The sequence below is a fragment of the Micropterus dolomieu genome, linkage group LG14, assembly GCF_021292245.1.
Source record: "Micropterus dolomieu isolate WLL.071019.BEF.003 ecotype Adirondacks linkage group LG14, ASM2129224v1, whole genome shotgun sequence".
In the NCBI taxonomy this organism is placed as follows: Eukaryota; Metazoa; Chordata; class Actinopteri; order Centrarchiformes; family Centrarchidae; genus Micropterus; species Micropterus dolomieu.
In genome coordinates this window covers 17,331,469-17,350,559 of record NC_060163.1, presented here as the reverse complement: position 1 = coordinate 17,350,559, position 19,091 = coordinate 17,331,469, and the positions used below count along the sequence as shown (strand labels likewise).

General features: G+C 38.2%; 2 protein-coding genes and 1 long non-coding RNA gene across 6 annotated transcripts; 1 reads left to right on the top strand and 2 right to left on the bottom strand.

Annotated features, from left to right (window-relative positions):
* Positions 1 to 1,233: 1,233 nt before the first annotated feature.
* LOC123983581 lies at positions 1,234 to 3,581 on the bottom strand. Its single transcript, XR_006828217.1, has 3 exons — positions 3,468 to 3,581; positions 2,634 to 2,700; positions 1,234 to 2,067 (listed from the first exon to the last, which is right to left on the bottom strand). It is a non-coding gene; the product is annotated as an uncharacterized LOC123983581 (long non-coding RNA).
* Positions 3,582 to 13,717: 10,136 nt separating this feature from the next.
* On the bottom strand, positions 13,718 to 16,512 carry fbxl15 (F-box and leucine-rich repeat protein 15). Of its 4 annotated transcripts, none has more exons than XM_046069589.1 (5): positions 16,348 to 16,512; positions 15,848 to 16,010; positions 15,219 to 15,721; positions 14,897 to 15,123; positions 13,718 to 14,750 (listed from the first exon to the last, which is right to left on the bottom strand). In XM_046069589.1, the coding sequence occupies exons 1-4, from the start codon at positions 16,368 to 16,370 to the stop codon at positions 14,934 to 14,936; spliced, it is 879 nt and encodes a 292-aa protein (XP_045925545.1). In that variant the 5' UTR covers positions 16,371 to 16,512; the 3' UTR covers positions 13,718 to 14,750; positions 14,897 to 14,933. The 4 variants fall into 4 exon arrangements, with proteins under 4 accessions (XP_045925545.1, XP_045925546.1, XP_045925543.1 ...); XM_046069590.1 differs by having other exon boundaries at positions 15,848 to 16,007; positions 16,348 to 16,509; XM_046069587.1 differs by lacking the exon at positions 16,348 to 16,512 and having other exon boundaries at positions 15,848 to 16,057.
* Positions 16,513 to 16,934: 422 nt separating this feature from the next.
* Positions 16,935 to 19,001, top strand: LOC123983519 (glutathione peroxidase 1-like). The gene is made up of 3 exons (XM_046069777.1): positions 16,935 to 17,756; positions 17,871 to 17,964; positions 18,853 to 19,001. Exons 1-3 carry the CDS (start codon positions 17,625 to 17,627, stop codon positions 18,999 to 19,001), a joined length of 375 nt encoding a protein of 124 aa, XP_045925733.1. The 5' UTR covers positions 16,935 to 17,624.
* The last annotated feature ends 90 nt before the right edge of the window (positions 19,002 to 19,091 follow it).

The following is a 19,091-nucleotide window of genomic DNA, read 5'->3' as shown; positions in this document are numbered from 1 at the left end:
CAGTCCTTAAACTGTACCGCAGTGATTTCTATGTCAGAGGATTTGTCACCTCTGCTGTGAGGTCTTCCTGCTTTTCAAAACACACAATGGGGAAAAAATTAAATCCCTGGAGGAGGATTTAGACACTTATATAACTCCCCAATTATAAAGTTTTTTTTTTTCCTTCAAGAAACCTCAGTGCCCTCCCTTCTGTTTATATGACTCACAAATATCTAATACTGAACTGTGTATAATGCTGGTATGCCCACATGACTGCAGAAAAGGCTCTTTTGCTTTCTGCCCGAGTGAGTCAGGCATAATGGGAGGCTTGAAAAGCTGCAAGCTTAAACCATCGCAGTCTTGACAAAGCCTTGGTGGCTTGCTGGGAGACTGTGCATCCTAGGAAGTTGCCAAAAAACTAATTTTCAAGAGCACTCAGCATGGTCTTAAAGCTATCTAATGGAACCACACCCAGGCTGGACGTTAAATACCTCACCCCTGCATGGGCAATTTGCTGACAGTGACAAAGGAAATGACTGTGTAGTCCACTGTAACCACCATTAACATTTAAGAGAAAGTTAGAAATAATGCAAAGAATTTTAATTTTAATGAATGAGAACATTTTAAATTGTTTTATGTGTGAGTATAAGTAAATGTATTCAACATATGAAACATGCATCCTGGAGATATGAAACAACCAATAGGCATAACCAATAAAACAAAGGCACACCTAAGATACACTATATGGCCATATTGAGACACCTCAACATTACACCTATATGTGATTGTGAACATCTTATACCCAAACTATGGGCATCAGTATTCTGCCACAACAGCCTCCACTCTTCTGTGAAGGCATTCCACTCGCTGCAGGGATTTTCTCCTATTCAGCCACAAGAGCATTAGTGAGGTCAGAAACTGATATTTTGGTGATAAGGCCTGACACATTCCAGTTCATCCCAAAGGTGCTGGCTGGAGTTGAGGTCAGGGCTCTGTACAGGCCACTCAAGTTCTACTACACTAGGGAGGCAACTAACGATTATTTTCATCATGGATTAGTCTGCCAACAAATCATGAAATGTTTAAAAATGTTTAAAAAAGAAAAACTCCCAGTAGAGCCCAGAGTGAAGTCCGTAAAAGTGCTTTATTTTGTTTCGGTCCAAAACCAAAGCATATTTCATTTGCTATCACATATGACAAAGTCAATCAGCAAATCCTCAAAAATGAGACGCTAGAACCAGGAAATACTTGGCATTTGTGCATTCAAAATGATGATGATTTGATTATCAAATTAGTTGTGGACACATTTTCTTTTAATCAACAAATCGTTATTTTCCACTCCAATCCAAGCGCTATTTTCCACTCCAATCCAAGAAACCCATTTCTTTATGGACACAGCGGCACTGTCATGGGGAAACATGAATTGGCCTTTCCCAACCTGTTGCCACAAAGTTGGAAGCACACTTTGGGCTCCATCTTCTACCCGATGCAAAGCAGCGCACAGTGCACGTGTCATTGCTAGTGTCTGACTGAAGCAGTTGTCATTCTCATGGCCAGCGGCCATGTTGTGTAAGTAGCAAATGTAATTGTGCCCAGTTGTGCAGTGATGGGCATGCGGTCAGGTACATTGTTGGTGCATTGTGACATTGACCAACAAAAATTTGATCTAAAGTCAATCGCACAGTATTTTCTTGCTATTTGAAGTTCACATAATACAGATAGTAAGATGTGCCTACAAAAGCAGGTTCACAATGCTCTTACACTCACACATACAGGGATGCCAGCAGCGCTCATCATCCTCAGTTAAATATCAGTGCATTTGCTCACATGCCGTCAACTGGAGTTGCTGATGGGACAGAGGATTAGGAGACAGCAGAGGATCCACGAGCAAAGGACCACAAACCTGTCCCCCTTTGCACCTTTGGACACACCGTGCCATAGAGGGTTTAAATAAGGCTCTATGTCTTCTTGTGACCCCTTTTCACAGGGCATGACCCTCGCATTGGATGAGTTGTGAGCCGCTGATTTTCTCCTTCTACAGTTGTTTCAATTGAATGACTTTTAGAGACCTGACGTGGTCACAATATCCTGTATTTCACACAAAAAAGTTAAAAAGTAACTATTTTCATATGTCAGATACATTTCATTTGTTTCTTGTCACTTTAATAATCTTGTGAGCCCTCTGATTTATTTTGGGAAACCTTCGGGTGTCTGTCTGGGAACCACTAGCATTAAGATTTTCCTTAATTGGTACTAAGGGGCCCAGGCTCAAACCACAAAAAACAGCCCCAGATTAAAAGACTTCTCAAATATGTGTCTACATACAGTACTTCAGCCCACAATGTACTACTTACAGCTTATCTAATGGAAACACACCCAGTTGGGAAGTTGAATACCTCCCTTGTGCACAGGCACTTTGCTAACAATGACAACATAGGCCTTTATAACCAAAAGTGAAAATAAAAGCTAAAGCAGCTAGTCTGAAAAGACGGATCATTTACAACCATCAACTACTTTATTGGCAACTTGACAGATTTCTTTTGGTGTGAACTAAAAAAAGTACCTAATATTTCAGCATAGTAACCCAGAGATATTAAACGTAAACGTGTAAAAGTCAGCAATCAGCAGAAGCAACAATGTAACAATGTACATACCTCACATAGTCCCAGATCCCATCCATTGGAACCATCCATTGGTTTTAACTCCTGCATCTTCGATTTGCTGACAATAATGAAGGAAATCAACATAGACCACTATAACCAATAGCAAAAATGAAAAAAATAACGCAAATCACTGTCTCAAAACTAAGACAAAAATGAAATTTGTAACACAGAACATTTAAAACACTACTGTCAGAAATGACATGCCTTCAAACTTATGAAACAAACATCCCGGAGTTATGAAACATTCAACAATTAACAGGAGAAAACAATCATTAAAACTCACTGATATACCTACACCACATCATATACATGTGTTCTCTACAGTCAAAGCTAGAAATAAATCTAATACAGGTAAGAGCAGCTTGTAAAAGGAATGCCAGGTATTTGCCTTGTTCTCTTGACATATTTTATGATAAACCACGATGCCAAGCTATTGAGAGGTCCCAGTCCCCTCTGATCCCCCTACCTGCCAGCCTCAAACCTCCCCCTCCTCTCTACTCATATTTCAACCCACCTAGATGTACCTGTCTAGCCTACTTGTCTGTGGGTGGTCTGGCTGGTACTAAAACAAATTCCCCTCCCCCCCACACTGGCAGATTGAGGCATAGAGTATATCTGTTTATCCCTTTTCAGGAAACCACTAAAGCTGCTCGCTTGTTTTGCAGTTTACGTCCGTGGTATGAAAGAGGTAGAAAAGGATCGAGGGGGGCACATGGGAGGAGGGGATCATTCAGCAAAAGAGTCTCTTGGCCAGGCCTCAGGACCACCTAACCTGTGGCTTCTATTCCTGACCCCATAATGTGTGTGTGGGAGGGGGGATATTACCTTTTCGCCGACAGTGCTTCCCCATATTCCCTGACCCCACAGAGACATTACAGTGGGCAAATATAAAGCAGGGTTTCATGAAGCCTGAGCTTATCTGGGCTCTGAAAGTATGTGAGACATGCCTGGGAACAAAAGGCCGTCTCTCAGCCTGGGAGCAGGCCAAGGGGATCTCTTTCAGCAGCCACAGATTGCCCTGTGTTTTCTTAATTGACAGACCCCGGCCACATTTGATAGAAATGACATGCAGCTGGCAGGGCGCCCCAGCCTTCCAGGTAGACCACCTTTCAGCAGGAAAATTGTCCTCAATCTAGTTCATAAAGAAAGTTCGATGGAGGTCCCTCACTCTGCGTCATAAACATTTTGTGCGGTGGTGGGTTCAGCTGACTGTGGATTACACCTGCGTGGGAAAAGTTGGTTAATTCAGAGTGTGGGGTCAGCTTTCCAAAGTCCTCTTACACCCACTGATAGGCGTGGTGGCAATTATTTCACAAAAACAACTTGAAAGATATCAAAAAGCACCATCTATTATTCTGCAGAACCAACACTTTTTGTAGTAAGTGTTCCAATTATAAAGTGAAACACTTAACAATAGGTGCTTATTATGATTCTACTCTAAATTTAATTTAATTTTATTCTGACCTTTTTTAACTGTATATTTCCCTGTGCATATTACACAACTGCATGCTGTTTATCACATAACCAGACACTTTTTACTGTTTATATATTTTCCTGGTTTCTGTCTACACTGCACTGTACACAGTTACATTACTGATGGGTGCATTCATTCATACTGTATGTTGAATATTGCTTTGTTGTATCTATATGCATATTTGCTACTGTTTGCACTATCTGGGTAGATGCTAAACTGCATTTTGTTGTACTGGTACTTACTGTGTGCAGTGGCAATAAAGCTGAGTCTAATCTTATTGCTGGATTACATTAGGTAAGGCTGCATGAAGCTGTGTTCCCCCTTTCCCAGTGTGAGGAAAGCATGTCCTCAGCTGGGCAAATATGGTAGTGCACCCATTTTTTTTTCAATTAAAAAAAATAGCCCTATCAATCAACCTTGAAAAATGTTGCCTGACCTTACTTTATCAGTGCTTACGCATTTAGGCCCAAACTTATATCTCCAATAAAATACAAAGTTATTTTTGTTGTTCTTGATGTTTAAATGTAGTTACATACAAAAAACAAAAATAAGAGCAATTTCCAGACTACACTCTCTTTGTGCATTCAAATCACTTCTCTTTCTTCTGGCTGCTGATGTTTTGGGATATTTTAGACTCTTAGTGTGTTTTTGGGTTGTTTTAAGAGCTAAGCTATTTAGGGTAACATTTTAACCTGATTTAGATGTTTATGATTTTTTTATGAATCTGCATTATTTTTTTTAGGATTTGATAATCAAACATTTGTTTAATTCTGATCTTGTGGAATGTTTTGTATTATCTGTTTTATGTTCTTTGTCTGTAACTCACTGTTATTGCTTCCTAACTTGGACATCCCACATATGTGCTGCTGGACTGGGTTCAAGTACCAGGCACCATTCAGCGGAATAAGAATCACAGTATTTTCAAACTCTTTTTCCCTTTGGCAATTGTTTCTATTACTTAACTTGACTTAATATTAATAATAACTTAATACTGACTTACAATAACTGTGGTTATCATTTACTGGAGACAGGTTGTGTGGTTGAGGGAAAGTACTATGACGTCTTTGTTTGTTCTTAGATCTCCTGATGTTAATATAAGCAACAGATTTTTTTTTTTTTAAACATATACTGGTGGTACTATTCCATTAAAATCTTAATAAGTCCAGTTTTATGCATTTGCGTCTACAGGTACAGTCACGTCTTCTGCGCTGAAAAATGCAAATGAACCTCAGTAATGTGCCAGTATACGACAAACAACACCATAAACTGTCACGTATTGTCCAAATCTCTTGTGTGCATTTCGATGCTGGGCATCCCAAAGGCCTGAACTCCACAGGGAATAAAAATGGGCCATATGGTATCCATGTCTCAAGCCCCCATGATCCACCAAGGCAAATTTCCCATCCGGTGTAGGAAAAAGGATTTCAGAGTGCCAAACAGTGTTGGTCCCCTATGGATATTAGCAGGCCATGGAAGATAAGAAACTATCCATCCTAGACAGCCAGTTCCATCAGCAGATAAGAGCAGAAAAGGTCCCTCAGCTACACCTGAACCTCCACTGATCCACTTCAAGCCTTATGTGCTGCAACTTTACAGCATTCATCCAATACCAGAATTTCCCTTTTTCATTTATTTTTGCTTCTTTTATGATATAATTACCCCAAGTGCAGTTTCAGAAGATTGGTTTGTAATTTTGATTTGTACCTATGCCTCATCAAACTGTTATTTGTTACCAAAAAATAGCAATAATTAAGTCTCAATATTTTGAATCTGGTTTAATATAATGGTCAATTATTCAGAAAAAATAATAATTCACCCTTCTACTCCAGTAGTGTCAACATAAAATGTCACTTATACATACATACTGTATCTTTCACTGAACTTCTGTTCAGACTTGTTTACAAATTTATTCCAAATGTTCCCATCCCATACTGTATCCTCACTTATAAACAAAACCAGATATTCAGGCTTGAATTCAAAAGCTGAATTGTACTCTCAAGTTAGGCTGCGACAATTCGTAAGTAAAATTTAAAACACTGTAACCTGTAACAGTATCAAAGTGCCAAATGTGACACTGTGAAGGACATTTGGGAGACTGTGTTTAGTTGTAAGCGACTTATTGCTTTGTCTATAAGGCGTTGTTTTGGGTGTTAGCAATAGGCATCAGTATGTGCTTTGCCTTTACTGAATGTTCACACTTCACACAGAAAAATGTCTCTTGTGTCAACTATGCCAGTGTTAGTGTGTGTACATAGACAGCAACTCAGAAAACTCTAAGTCAGCAAAAAAAAAAAAATTACACACATTTTAGAGCAGAAAATGAGCACCAGTCAAAACTTAATTAGAGTACTGCTTCAACATACTTTTATCTCACAAATGATCATATCATTCATAATATTTGAAATACTCAGAACTTTGGATGCATTTATTCCCCATTAAAACAATAAACTATTAAAACCCCATTAGAAAACTCAATCCATCTTTTTCCATTGTTTTCAACTTCTGATAGTACTCTTCATACTCATTCATACTTTCACCTACACCTAATTTCATTCAAACTTTAAACAAGCCTCCGCCCTTTGTGCTTTTATATTCATAGTGTTTCTGTCAACACAGTTGAAGTTTTATGTCAGATATTCAGACCTAGAGAGTGGGGGACATCATCACCCCCGCTTCAGCTCCTCATCTTCACAGGAGGTTCAATTATCTCATTAACTTACACTTCAAATGACACTTCAACTGCATTCATCACTTACATTTCAACTGACATTTCCACTGCCTTTGTCTCTATCTCCTCATCATTTCCATTGAACCTTAAACTTTTTTTCAGTATTTGTATTCCGTCTACAACTTGTACATGTAGGTATTTCAACTACTTCAAAAGTTTCAACTCTACATTTTCTTTACCTTCTTTTCTTTTCTTTATTTTCTAGTATAATTTCAAAATGCTACATGGAAGCAGCAACACATTCCTTAATCTTCTGTGATCTGAAACTCAATACACCAAGGACTCTGACTCTAAAATACAGCTTCAGAAAAGGACAGAGATATGAAAACCTAAGGTCATCTGATAACTACTGAATAAGCCATGAAACAATGGATTACACAGAGAAAATGTCAGCATTGAGATTTTGCAGCAAATCATCAGGTTGGGACAAAAACACACACACACATTAAAAAAGGAATTTTGTTCTCATATGTCAGGCCTGAGCTGAATTAACAAACCCAACTCTCCCTGCAAGCACACTGACATGCTCCAGATTTTCTTATGATGAGGATTCACAACCAGATGAAATTCTTCTTGTGCATAATACTGCCTGGTGGAGCTCCTGTCACTTTACGCCATGCTGATCCATTCCCCAGCTGCCTTTCTGCACAGAGAACATTTGTTGTTCAGAGGCCCAGGGAAGGCAGAGGAGGAAATTTTTAGGCAAAAGATGGGTCACAACTTCCCTCCCCTGCTCTACAGATGCTGGTGGGTTAATGAAGTAACAACAAATTGGGCCGCGGGCTAATTTGGAGTGGCATTTCCTGGCCCCTCTTGGCCCATAGAGATGTGTTTCATTTTCTCTTATCAGTGATTCAGTCATGTGGATTTACGCATGGACGCCTCTGTCTCACCCAATGGCTGTGCTAATGGAAACTTCGTTAATGTCATTAATCTACAGGCCCAGACATGTACTAAACACATATTTTGCTGTTTGTTCTCCATTTGTCATGTAACACTAAGAGCTTCCTTTATGTCAGTGTTTCAAACAGTGAAGCAACACAGAAGAAATGACGAGGCAAATAGTTTTGGTGACATTAATCAAATAATTATAGCTTTAAACATGTAGATTATTATTCACTGCATTCCATAGATATCCACATACACTGACGGTCTATGATTTAAGTAAGGAGCACAACGTAAGCCTCTAACCAATGTGCAGTCAGTTGTGTTTCTTAAATCAGCTCTTAATCTCCCTACAAAGTAAATGACGAGACAGCCTCTAGCATCTTTCAGTGTCCTCTAAGCATAACAAGATGTGATCTGTGATTACGAAAGAACGCTGAACTCTGAGCTCTGCTGGCTGGAGGACACAAGTTCAACACAGTTACTCACAATTTAGCAGGGCAGATTAGAAGCAGGGCAAAATGCTCCTGCCAGGACGAATCCTCGTCATGCTTATTGTAAACATATTCTCGATTAGGTAAATCATTGTGTTTATATCGCAGGCAAATTGAGCGTAGCTACAAAAACTTGGCCTCTGGGTGTTCAGAATTGGGCTGAACAGCCTGACAGAAGACTTGAGGTCAGAGTGGGTGACCGTCAGGAGTAAGGTTACCTCTTAAATAGCAGGACTAAAAGCTGAGAAAGTAGATGAATACAAGGAGTAACTAGACTTGTAAAAGACACAAGGTTAATTGTCTCATTTTTGGAGGGATTCATTGAGGGATTCATTGATCAGGGAGTGCCGGAACACAAACTTAAGTGCCTAAAGATGCTTCACTACTAATATTTGCCACTGAACAAGGCATTTAACACATACAGCTCCAGCTATGCTTCATCTATAAACAATACTGTACAGGAGGTACAGTTAGGGTACAAGGAAAGATAGTGGAGTATCTCTGCTGATTAAAAAAAGAATTCCCAGAACCCAAGATGACATCTTCACATTATTTTGTACAATCAACAGTCCAAAACATATTCTCTTTACAAAGACTTACAACAAAGAAAATCGGCAAATCCTCACATTTGAGAAGCTGGAACCAGTGAACATTTGACATTTTTGCTCGACAAACTACTCAAATGAAAAATCAATTTCCAAAATTGCTGTCAGTTAATATTATGTTGACCAACTAATCACGGAGTCAACTTATTGTTTCAGGACTATAGCAAAGGGAGAATGCCACCCAACAAAACTGCTATGAAAAGGACAGGAAAGGTTTAGTAAATATAATCATTCTTGTATTTTTTGTGAAAATCTGTAAACTCTCTCTGTCAAATGTTGATGGCATGAGAATAAATGTAGAAAATTACCCTTAAAAGCATAAGTCTTTCTAAAACTGGACAAAACATTCTTCACTCAAGCAGTGAATAGTTGTGAGTCACACTGACCATGATGTTCTATTCATTCAAAGCAAATGACAAAAATGTCTTAATGAAGGGATAAACTATGTGAATAACTAGTGGGGCCGGAGTTAGCTGACCATGTATTTCCTGTCCGGTCTGGGTTTAGGAGCACAGTAATTATGAAGATGCTAATGGGTCTGACAGTTAGGAGTCCTAGAAAAGCTTCAAATGTCTCTTCAATTAGACGGCACCCTGAAGACATCTTGTGTGGCATCGTCATTCAAAACTACGCTTGGCCTGAATCTCCACATAATAGTCTTTTTTCATTAAAGCCTCACATCCATGACACATAAACCCTAAAGAGCTGGTTCATCAGCACCTCCCACAAGTTCATCAAAACCTTCAAAATCTTTCTAAATTGAGCCCCTCACAGTTTAGCTCACAAGATTCAAAACATACATGTTTATTCATATTGATTTTAAAATCCAACATTATTTCCTGCTTGGTTGATCGACGTTTTGATGGCCACGCTCACAAAGCCACTTTAATGTTGTCATTAGTTATGCTTCTCTGGTGGCCAAAAGATGGATCCCTAAGTCGCGGGATCCAATAAGGTTGTATATGAATGGTTGGAGGAGATAAACTACATCAAATAAATTAAAGAAAGACTCATTCACTGATGGAAGACGGGAGGAACAGTCTGTTAATTAAAAATATGAAAATGAACAAAATCTCTTACACAGTTTAAGGCCCATCTGAACAGCTACAGTAATTCTCTCTGCACCTTATATGAACTTCATTTAATAAACAGGAAGCAGAAAAGTAGCCTAAACCAATTTCTTTATTATTTTCATGGGCAGAATCTGCTTTTGCACATGTTAAATATGAAAATAATATTTTGCATTCATATGTATAACAAAAAGAGATAACTTGATCATTCTTACTTTAATATTCAGTTGGTTACATGAAAATAAATCCCTAGTATATTTATTTCTTTTGATTCTCCTAACTAAAAGATGGTCTTATTTACAGATTGCCTAAATTAAATCGTAATAGTCTCGTTTGACTATGATGCTTTGTGACAGAAGAGAAAAGGCAGTTGACCTGTAGATATAAGGTCAACAGCTAGTAGTACAAAAACACTTAAGCAATATTATTTTATCATTATGTTAATGGAAAACAGTTCAAAATACATTTTGTACAAGCACAATAAAAAACCTGTACGTAAAATTTATGTAAAAGAGACTGTTCGGGTAAGTCCAATGAGATTCAAAGTGTAGTGACAGTTATTGACATTGACAGTTACTTTAGTTGCCCACTTTTTACACAGCCAACCAGTTAAAGTGTTAGAAACTATTGCTACTTTCATTTTGTTTGATACAAATAAACTTGGCAAAGAGGAAATTTGTATTTGTTTGTTTTTTTTCTTATTTTATTTATTAGTTTTTGGTGACTTTTAGTACTTGTGTTTAGTCAGTATGCTGTATTGATCCATCCATCCATCCATCCATCGTCAACCGCTTATCCTGCGTACAGGGTTGTGGGGTGCTGTATTGATGTAGTCAGTAATTTGCTGAGATATTTTTTCCTTACTACTTCTCATTATAGGATTTACAATTTGTATTATGTGGACATGTTGCTAGTATATGTGGGGAAGGATAGGTGTGTACATGTTGCTGCCATCAGATTCTTACTCCTTAGTGTTGTATTTTTGCTTTGTTAAAGAGTGTTGCATTTCCATACCAAGACATGATTCGTGCCATAGATGTATTATCTGATAACATGGAACGAACTTGTCTTTTCAGCTTCCTTCTGTCCTAAGCGTCAGACAGACCAACTCACAAGTCTAGACTCTGAGAATATGACAGCCTTAATAGGCCTTTTTCATCGGAGGACATTTTGACATGTCACAGTAGGAAAACCACAGATATAAATAATAAAATGGCTTAATTCCATTTAACTGCTTCAGTTTCAGGGTCCTAGTATTGTGCGTGCTGGCTCACTGTCACACTGACATGACTTAGGGACTGTATGAAAATAATTAATTTTTATAAAATGAAATACAGGATCCAGCAACTTTTCTCAATAACTTTCATGCAGTCCCTTACTGGGGCAGTTAAATTTAACAGACCCATTGTTAATTTTTCTACTATGACGTATCAAAATGTCTGCTTAGAATGATTTCACTGCCCTTGTCATGCCTTGTTCAGACTACACCATATCAGCCCGATAATAGCCTGACCCAGCAGATGCAGGGTTTCAGGACAAAAAAATGAGCGTTGGATGCAAAAATTGATAGTGGACGACTCCATTCCCAACTGACAAGAAATGTTATTTTTTTTCTTTCTTTTTTTAGGCTTTTCCTAATGCAAGGCAACTTGTACCATACACACTGCTTCGGAAGTCAGCCCCTATAGCACCTCCTTCCTGATGTCATTACGCAGGTCATGAAAGGCAAGCTATGGTTGATCGGAGACCAGGGTGTAGTTTGTCATGTCTCTCGGCCAAGGCACGACAGGAATTTACGATACTATAATCGTCTAATCTGACAAAGTGACCATCTTAACAGACAAAAATATTGCCTAGTTTGAACCACCAGCTGCTACAGCACACATGAATTAAACTCATGAACCTCTAAACAACATCAGTAAGTTACTCTGTCAGAAAGGACTTTGAAAGCAGCCAGATATTAAATTTAGATCTAGTCTTTGTTTTAATTAGTACAGTATATTACACACTGCCAGGGGCTAAAGCTGCATACTGAATTAAATGGACCACCTTCTATGTTGCGCCTAGGTATAAAATGATCAGTTGCTATTGATCAATAATTTAGACAAGTGCTAGATTATTGACAGAAAGACAAAATATGTTAGGCCGGCTATGTTTGAGAAATCCCCCCATACACTCAATCACTGGAACAGAAATTGCTCCATGGTATATAATAACACAGCAATGTTTCTTTCCCCCCCTGCAGATCAATGCTAATTGAGGTCCTACATGATGAATGTAGTCTGAAATGTTTTTAACCCACTGAGTGCTGAGCAGCAGCAAGAATGGGCTGCTGTTGGACTACTAAACACTGCATGTTACTTATACTAATTATTATACAGATGAGAGCATTGTTATTTTTTATTTAAGTGTGTGTTAAAGTAAATTGCATTTCCCTCTCAAAGCATTTGTTCTAGCTTGCTTAAAATGTTCAATTTGGGAAAATATGGGCATCTACCGCATGATATGCAGTGTGAGATGCTTTATAAATTGAAATTTCAAGATTTACTTTATAACTAATGACACTGTGATGTCTCCTCGGAGGCACAGCAGTACAATATGATGATCAGCACAGCTAACAGAAGGATGCTGGTCGATCCCTGAAGCCCCACCAAACACAACTCTCCATTGGTGCAAATTCAGCTTGTGGACAGCACGCAGCAGATGGGGTAAACCATGCCATCAAGTGGAAAATAGACCTGTTGTGTTGTCACAGAGACAAGTTACAAGATAGTCTGCCAATCGGACCACCAGAGGAAACTGTACAAAGGATTTTTAACACGTAGAGCAACATAGGGGAAGCATTACTTCATATTGTGCATTCACTGCATCAAGTGTTAATAAAATCATAAAGCCGATGTTGTTTTCACAATCTGCCTAAGCAAAGAACATAAGACTTGTTCTCTAAACCTTAGCATTTTGGGCAGACTGTATACACCTGACACTGTATCCTGACATAATATTTTAGACTATACCTATAGTTCAGAAGTTATGCAGCCTCTCAAACAACAGAATTAAAACAGACGACTACCCTGATTCATTGCTGCCACCTTGTGTCAGTTTGAGTCATAAAACATCAGTGCATTGAATAGGCGAACCTCATCTTTAAGTACACTTCAAGGGTATGAAAACATCCTGTCTGACAATCAATGGAATTAGGGGGATTAAAGGAATCCTGCTATTCACAGCAGGTCACAGATGTGAGCTGAATTATGATAATTTTCATTGATTAAGAAGCTAAAAGAACAAGTATGTCTGGGTCATTATTTTGAACATTTTTTATATATTTAATCGGTCAAGAACAGATGGAAAAACAACTTTGCCCCTTAATTTGCCTAAAACAATGTTACTTATAATTAGATATTACTTACTCTTTGAGCTAAATGTTCTTTAGATAAAGTAGCATCCAACTGCAAGACAAGAAATCAAAATATCCTTAACGGAAAAGATGCACCGCCACCCACACTAACCTTAATAAACAGATCAGAAATTGGCCTTGACATTAACCAATCCACATTAAATAAGTTTCTTCACCAGTGTCAAAATAAATGTTTTTCCTACTAGTTACATTGATTGAGTAATGTTTCACCATCGCAGAAATCTATGTCCTCATGTAATCTTAAATAAAAATGATTTGAATAACTTAATGAGATACACAAATTTAAAAAAAAAATTCCGATCCGACAGCGCAGATATCGGATCTGTAGATTCAGATACCCTGAGATAGAATAGGTATTAGGTTAGAAGAAGTTGGGTTGTGCATCCTTACGTAACATTTAATTACATCACAGCAGACTTGTGCCTCTTTATTGCAGTGTAAACAGTCATTTCTGGATGTACTGTATTTTACAATTTAATATTTCTTATATACTTCTTACACTGTATTACTGGGCAACAGTATTTCAACAGAGGTACTTTTTACAAAATTTGCATTTCATGGATTTAATGAGAAACAGTCATAATAAATTCCTTTACTTACTTCAAACAAATACTAAGCTATACAAGTACGCATTTATTTACAACAGATTAAAGGGTTATATATATATATATATATAAAAAAAACATTTTCCCACCAATCTCTGGTGGCCATGCAGATAGTTTAGGCGTAATAACTAATTGCAACAAGCAAGTCAAGAGTTTCCATTGGGAAGCAGTTAAAAACGGTGAGGTCCGTGCATTATCCTGAGGACCCAGGACATTCTTTCTGGAAGACACATGGTCAGCACCACAAACAGAACTGCATTCACCTTCGTTATATTGTGGTGGCAGCAGAAGTCTCAGTAGTGAAGATAAAACCTGCACAAATAAAACCCTTAGCTAGACAAAACTAATGGTGAGTGAAAAAATGCTTTTGTGTGATTTGGGTGAATTCATCCTTTCAGCTGGCACATACATGCAAAATTAAAATGTTTAATTAAACTCAAACATTTTTTTAATGTTTCTAAATGAAACATAAGATAAATGTTTCTTAAAATGTCATATCCACAAAGTACTTTGTTTAAAAACAACAAAACAATACACTGTGGACAACACACTTTGGTGAGGATTACTTCTCTATAAAGCCACATTCCTACAACGCTGAATGATTAACAAATAGTGCAGTGACATATTTTGGATATGAAGCAGCAATTCTTAAAAGTGCATGGCTTTTTTCAGTCATTTGCACATGCAGACTAATTTTCTGTTCCATATTAATAAATATGCATCTTTGATTCCAGAGAGGGTTTTTTTTGTCCACATTATTTTTGCCACAAAAACTTGAGTGCAAAATATCCATATCTTCTTGGATTATCTTGAGGTTTCTTAGAGACACCTGTAATAAAAGGAAGGCACCATTATCTGTTGCAAACAGACTAGTAATAAATTCGTTGTGGTTGAGTTCTAGCCCTGTCTGTATATTTCACAGACATTTTCAGATATTAACATGTCAGAACCTTATACAGTAGATCTATTACCTACCTGTGAGCTCTTGTTGGACAGATAGATGGCCCTTTAGCTATATCTGGAGATTGATAAAGGGAGCAAACCCCAGCACATCCTGAAGAAGTACCAGAGCCCTCTGTAAAGGCGGCTCAACATCTATCACTACATTTCGCTTCCGTAGAGGATCCAGACTTGACTCTGTCACATTGTGACAGTGATTCACCTTCAGGGACTGCAGCTTCGGGCAGTACTCTGCAAGAGTCCTGTGAGCACAGCATGCAGAGTATCTTATGGATGGGTGCACAAGTGTGGGCACGGATGGCACAAACTTTACACTTGAAAATAAGACATGATATACCTGATGGAGTGGTTCCTGACCCGCAGGCAACCTGTCAGGTCCAGCTGCTCCAGGCCCCTGCAGTTCTTGGCCACCTCCTCCACCGACTCGTCAGTGATGTTGGCATTGACTGCCAAAGATAGAGACCTTAACTTCAAACACTTCTTGGCCAGGTAGCAGATGGCATCGTCCTTGAGCTGGCGGCAGGCGGTGAGGTCGATCGACTGCAGTCCCCCACAGTGGTCAGCCAGGCTGCGCAGGGACAGGCTGTCCACCCACTCGCAGTGAGCCAGGCCGAGGTGCTGAAGGTGCATACAGCTCAAGGACACTGCCACCAGAGAGTGGCGGGTGAGCGACAAACACCCGCTCATGTCTACTCTCTGCAGGTGCTGGTTCTGGCCGATAACTGGTAGCAGTTCCTTGTCTGTCACCCAGTCTGAACAGTTCTGAAGTGACAGGCTATGGAGAACTTTGTTGTCCTTTAACATGGAGCAAAACGCTTCCTTGGGAATGGATGGTCCAATCTGTAAATATCACAACAGAGCACACAGTAGAATTTCTCTAGAAGTTGCACTGCAGCCAACAATACCTCCTTTATATATATATATATATATTATAGGCCACTGAAACTCTCACTTATCAGGACTTACCACGGACAGATCAAAAATCCTGCAGTTGGCTAGATACACCTGGATGAGGCTGTGGAACTGCTTGCTCACCCTCTGCAGGCTGATAAGGTGTTGCAGTGGTAAATGGCATAAAATATGTGGAACAAGAACATCCTCCCAGGGCAAGTCGAAAAGATCGCATCTGCTGAAGAAATGCAAACTTTGTTTTACAGCTGGACTTTGATACTGCATGCAAAGCTAAAGCGGTTTAACGGAAACAAACCTAACCTAAGCAAAATTAAATGTTTGTAACTAGCGCTTTATAAATTGCAAGAATAATGAATGTTATATCAACCCCCACTGTAATAAATAATTATACCAAAGTTAGCAGTCATATATAAATGGGGCAACAACAACCTGCAGTTACTCGCTAGCTAAGTTATTGCTGTTAGCCGAAAAGCTAGCCTACCGGCGCTAGCAATCCAGCTGCTTTTTAAATATATATATGTATATATATAACAGCCTTTTAAAATGGCACTTACGTTTGCTTAGCTTCTTCATCCATTCTGAGTCAGTTATGTTATACAGAGTTTTTTATGGACGCGTTGTCCTTCACATAGACGCCAAAAAAGCATATTTTCCTTTAGCATCATTTAAGAATTTGAGGTGTAACCCAAACCCAATGCTGCCTTCAAGTACTGTTGGGAGACTTTACGCTGAGATCGGAATGATACAGAACCTATCCAAGAATGTTGTTAAATATACGGCGTTTAGGGAAAATAAGCGCCAAGAATTGATGATAAAGTGATAGGACCCACACATATATACTGTAACCCTCACCGTGTACGCAATTTTTTCTCATTTAAGTCTCTTTTTAAAACATAAAGTAGCCCAATTCTGCGCAACTAGGCTTGTTAATTAAAACAGCAACTACCTATACCCACTATACCCTTTTAGGGAGTACATTTGTTGTCCTTTGCTTCAAAAAGCTATGCTCCTTAAATGTCGGTGACGTCGTATTTACGTGATTTATATCTAATAGAAGAATGGACGAAAGCGTTTACGAGTAACAACTGAACGCAGCAGGTGTACTTTTCCGGTTTTACGTCAATGGTCCCATGCAATGGTCATGTTAAAGGGAATTTACATTTTGATTTGCTATAATGATATAAAAAATGACTATTTTAAATGTTTAACAGAGACCTCCTATTCAATTATAATCATGCATTTGCATTGGTTGGTTTTATATTGATTTTTTTAAAACTCCCTTATTGACAAAACAATGTTAGCAGTGTGTGAAGAATACAGAGATCTTGTCAGGAAATATTTTTAACAGGCTGTTATGTTAGAAAACAAAGTACTGTGCGATTTTCTGTGCTGATTTCACACTATGGAACAAAGTAAACAGTCTATCTCATAATTATACCTGTGTCACAAACAAAAAATTGAGAAAATCGTAAAACGTCCTGAAATATATATATCGCCTAGGCCTATCTGATGTTTTTTTCTGTAACTGTCACTTCTAAGAGAATCGCTGCTGCAGACCCATATAGGTTTATTTTGAATATTTAATTTAACTGAATATTTCGATGCCAATTAGCTGTCACCGTATTAACAGCCTCTCGTCCTGGAGTACATGTGTTGAACAAATGACCATCCTGTCAGCTCACCTCTGTCCAGGAGAACAATGAAGTCAGTCATGCTGAACAATTGCTGACCCATGAGTTATGTTTCAGTGAACGAGATGAGCCAACAGGATAGCCCCGTGAATACTCACTCTTGACTGACTACAATCCCATATACAAGCTAAAGTACGAGCATGGCGAATAAATCAATCTATGATTTCTCTGCTGAGACCCTGGATGGACAGGTGGTTCCGCTCAGTAACTACAGGGGTAAGGTGCTTCTCATCATCAACGTTGCCACCTTCTGAGGGTCAACAATAGAGGAGGTAATAATCTGCAAGAGCACTGATTGATTACAGTCAGATCACATTATCTCACAGCACATCCACAATCAAATGTTTATTATAAGGCATTTGATTTTGTGCCCTGTTTCCTTATAGTACCACCGCCTGAATGCACTGATGGAAATGTTTGGTGACCTCAACTTCACTGTCCTAGGATTCTCCTGCAACCAATTTGGTCTTCAGGCACCTGGTAGGTACACTGAAGCTCTTGAAATGTGATAATAAAAACAGACTATTAACCTGGTAGTATGCTGTACAAAGAGAAATACTGTGCTCTATATCAGTGGTGGATATCTGTTAACATTTACTAAAGTGCTGTACACTGTACAATGCTGAGGTAATTATTTGAGTATTTCTATTTTTATGCTATTTTATACTTCTACTCCATTTCAGAGGGAAATATTGTACTTTACAGCATATTTATAGCAGCATAGTTTCTTCTCAGATTAAGATTTTACATTTAAAAAGCCTATTATACTGTAAAATTAAATACATTGTTATAGAATAAATGGATGATTTCAAAATGTTTTGGCTGGTACCCCTTACATAAAAGCAAAGTCTGGTTGGGGGCCATTGTTGCATTTTAGATATATAATGGAGGTATTTCACAAAATAAGCAAAGATTATTTCCAGTCCGAAAAAAGAACTTTACTGATGACTCCTTCGATTTATCGATCACTCTTGGGAGGATTGCTCTTATTAGCAACCACTGAACTGAAAAACGTATATGAAATAGTTAACACTATAACTCCACCTTGACAACAACAAATAGTAATGTAATGTATAAAAATCAGTCATAGGGGCATGTATTTTTCAGCTGAATGAGTTATTTTAATTTTGATACATTAAGTACATTTTGCTACTAATACTTGATTTTGACATTTACTTGTAATGGAGTATTTGTACATTATTGTATTGGTATTTAATACTTGTTCCACCTCAAACCACACTTTGTTGAATGTACATGATCATTCCTTTTTATTTTGAGGGCAAAGTTGTGAATACACACATTATGGTTTTCATGAGGAATATCTTTAAAATACATTATTAATAACTCTTTTTACTTTTATTTTTTCAGAGGTGAATCATGAAACACTTAATATTCTTAAGTATGTGAGACCTGGTGGGGGATTCGTGCCAAAGTTTCCTGTATTTGGGAAAGTTGAGGTGAATGGAAAAAATGAAGTACCACTTTTCGCCTATCTAAAGGTAGTGTGTTTCACATAGGATTTAAATATATAAGATTAATGAATGTCATTTACATTATTTCATTTTTGTGCTACAGCTTAAAAAAGCCTTTTTTTGTAATTTCACATT

Excerpts from the sequence above, each read along its gene's own strand:
- fbxl15 (XM_046069587.1), bottom strand. The coding sequence starts at position 16,057 with ATGCAGTATCAAAGTCCAGCTGTAAAACAAAGTTTGCATTTCTTCAGC. Across the intron at positions 15,722-15,847 it reads GGATTTTTGATCTGTCCGTG|ATTGGACCATCCATTCCCAA; the intron begins GTAAGTCCTGAT and ends TGATATTTACAG. Across the intron at positions 15,124-15,218 it reads GTCAGGAACCACTCCATCAG|GACTCTTGCAGAGTACTGCC; the intron begins GTATATCATGTC and ends CTGTGCTCACAG.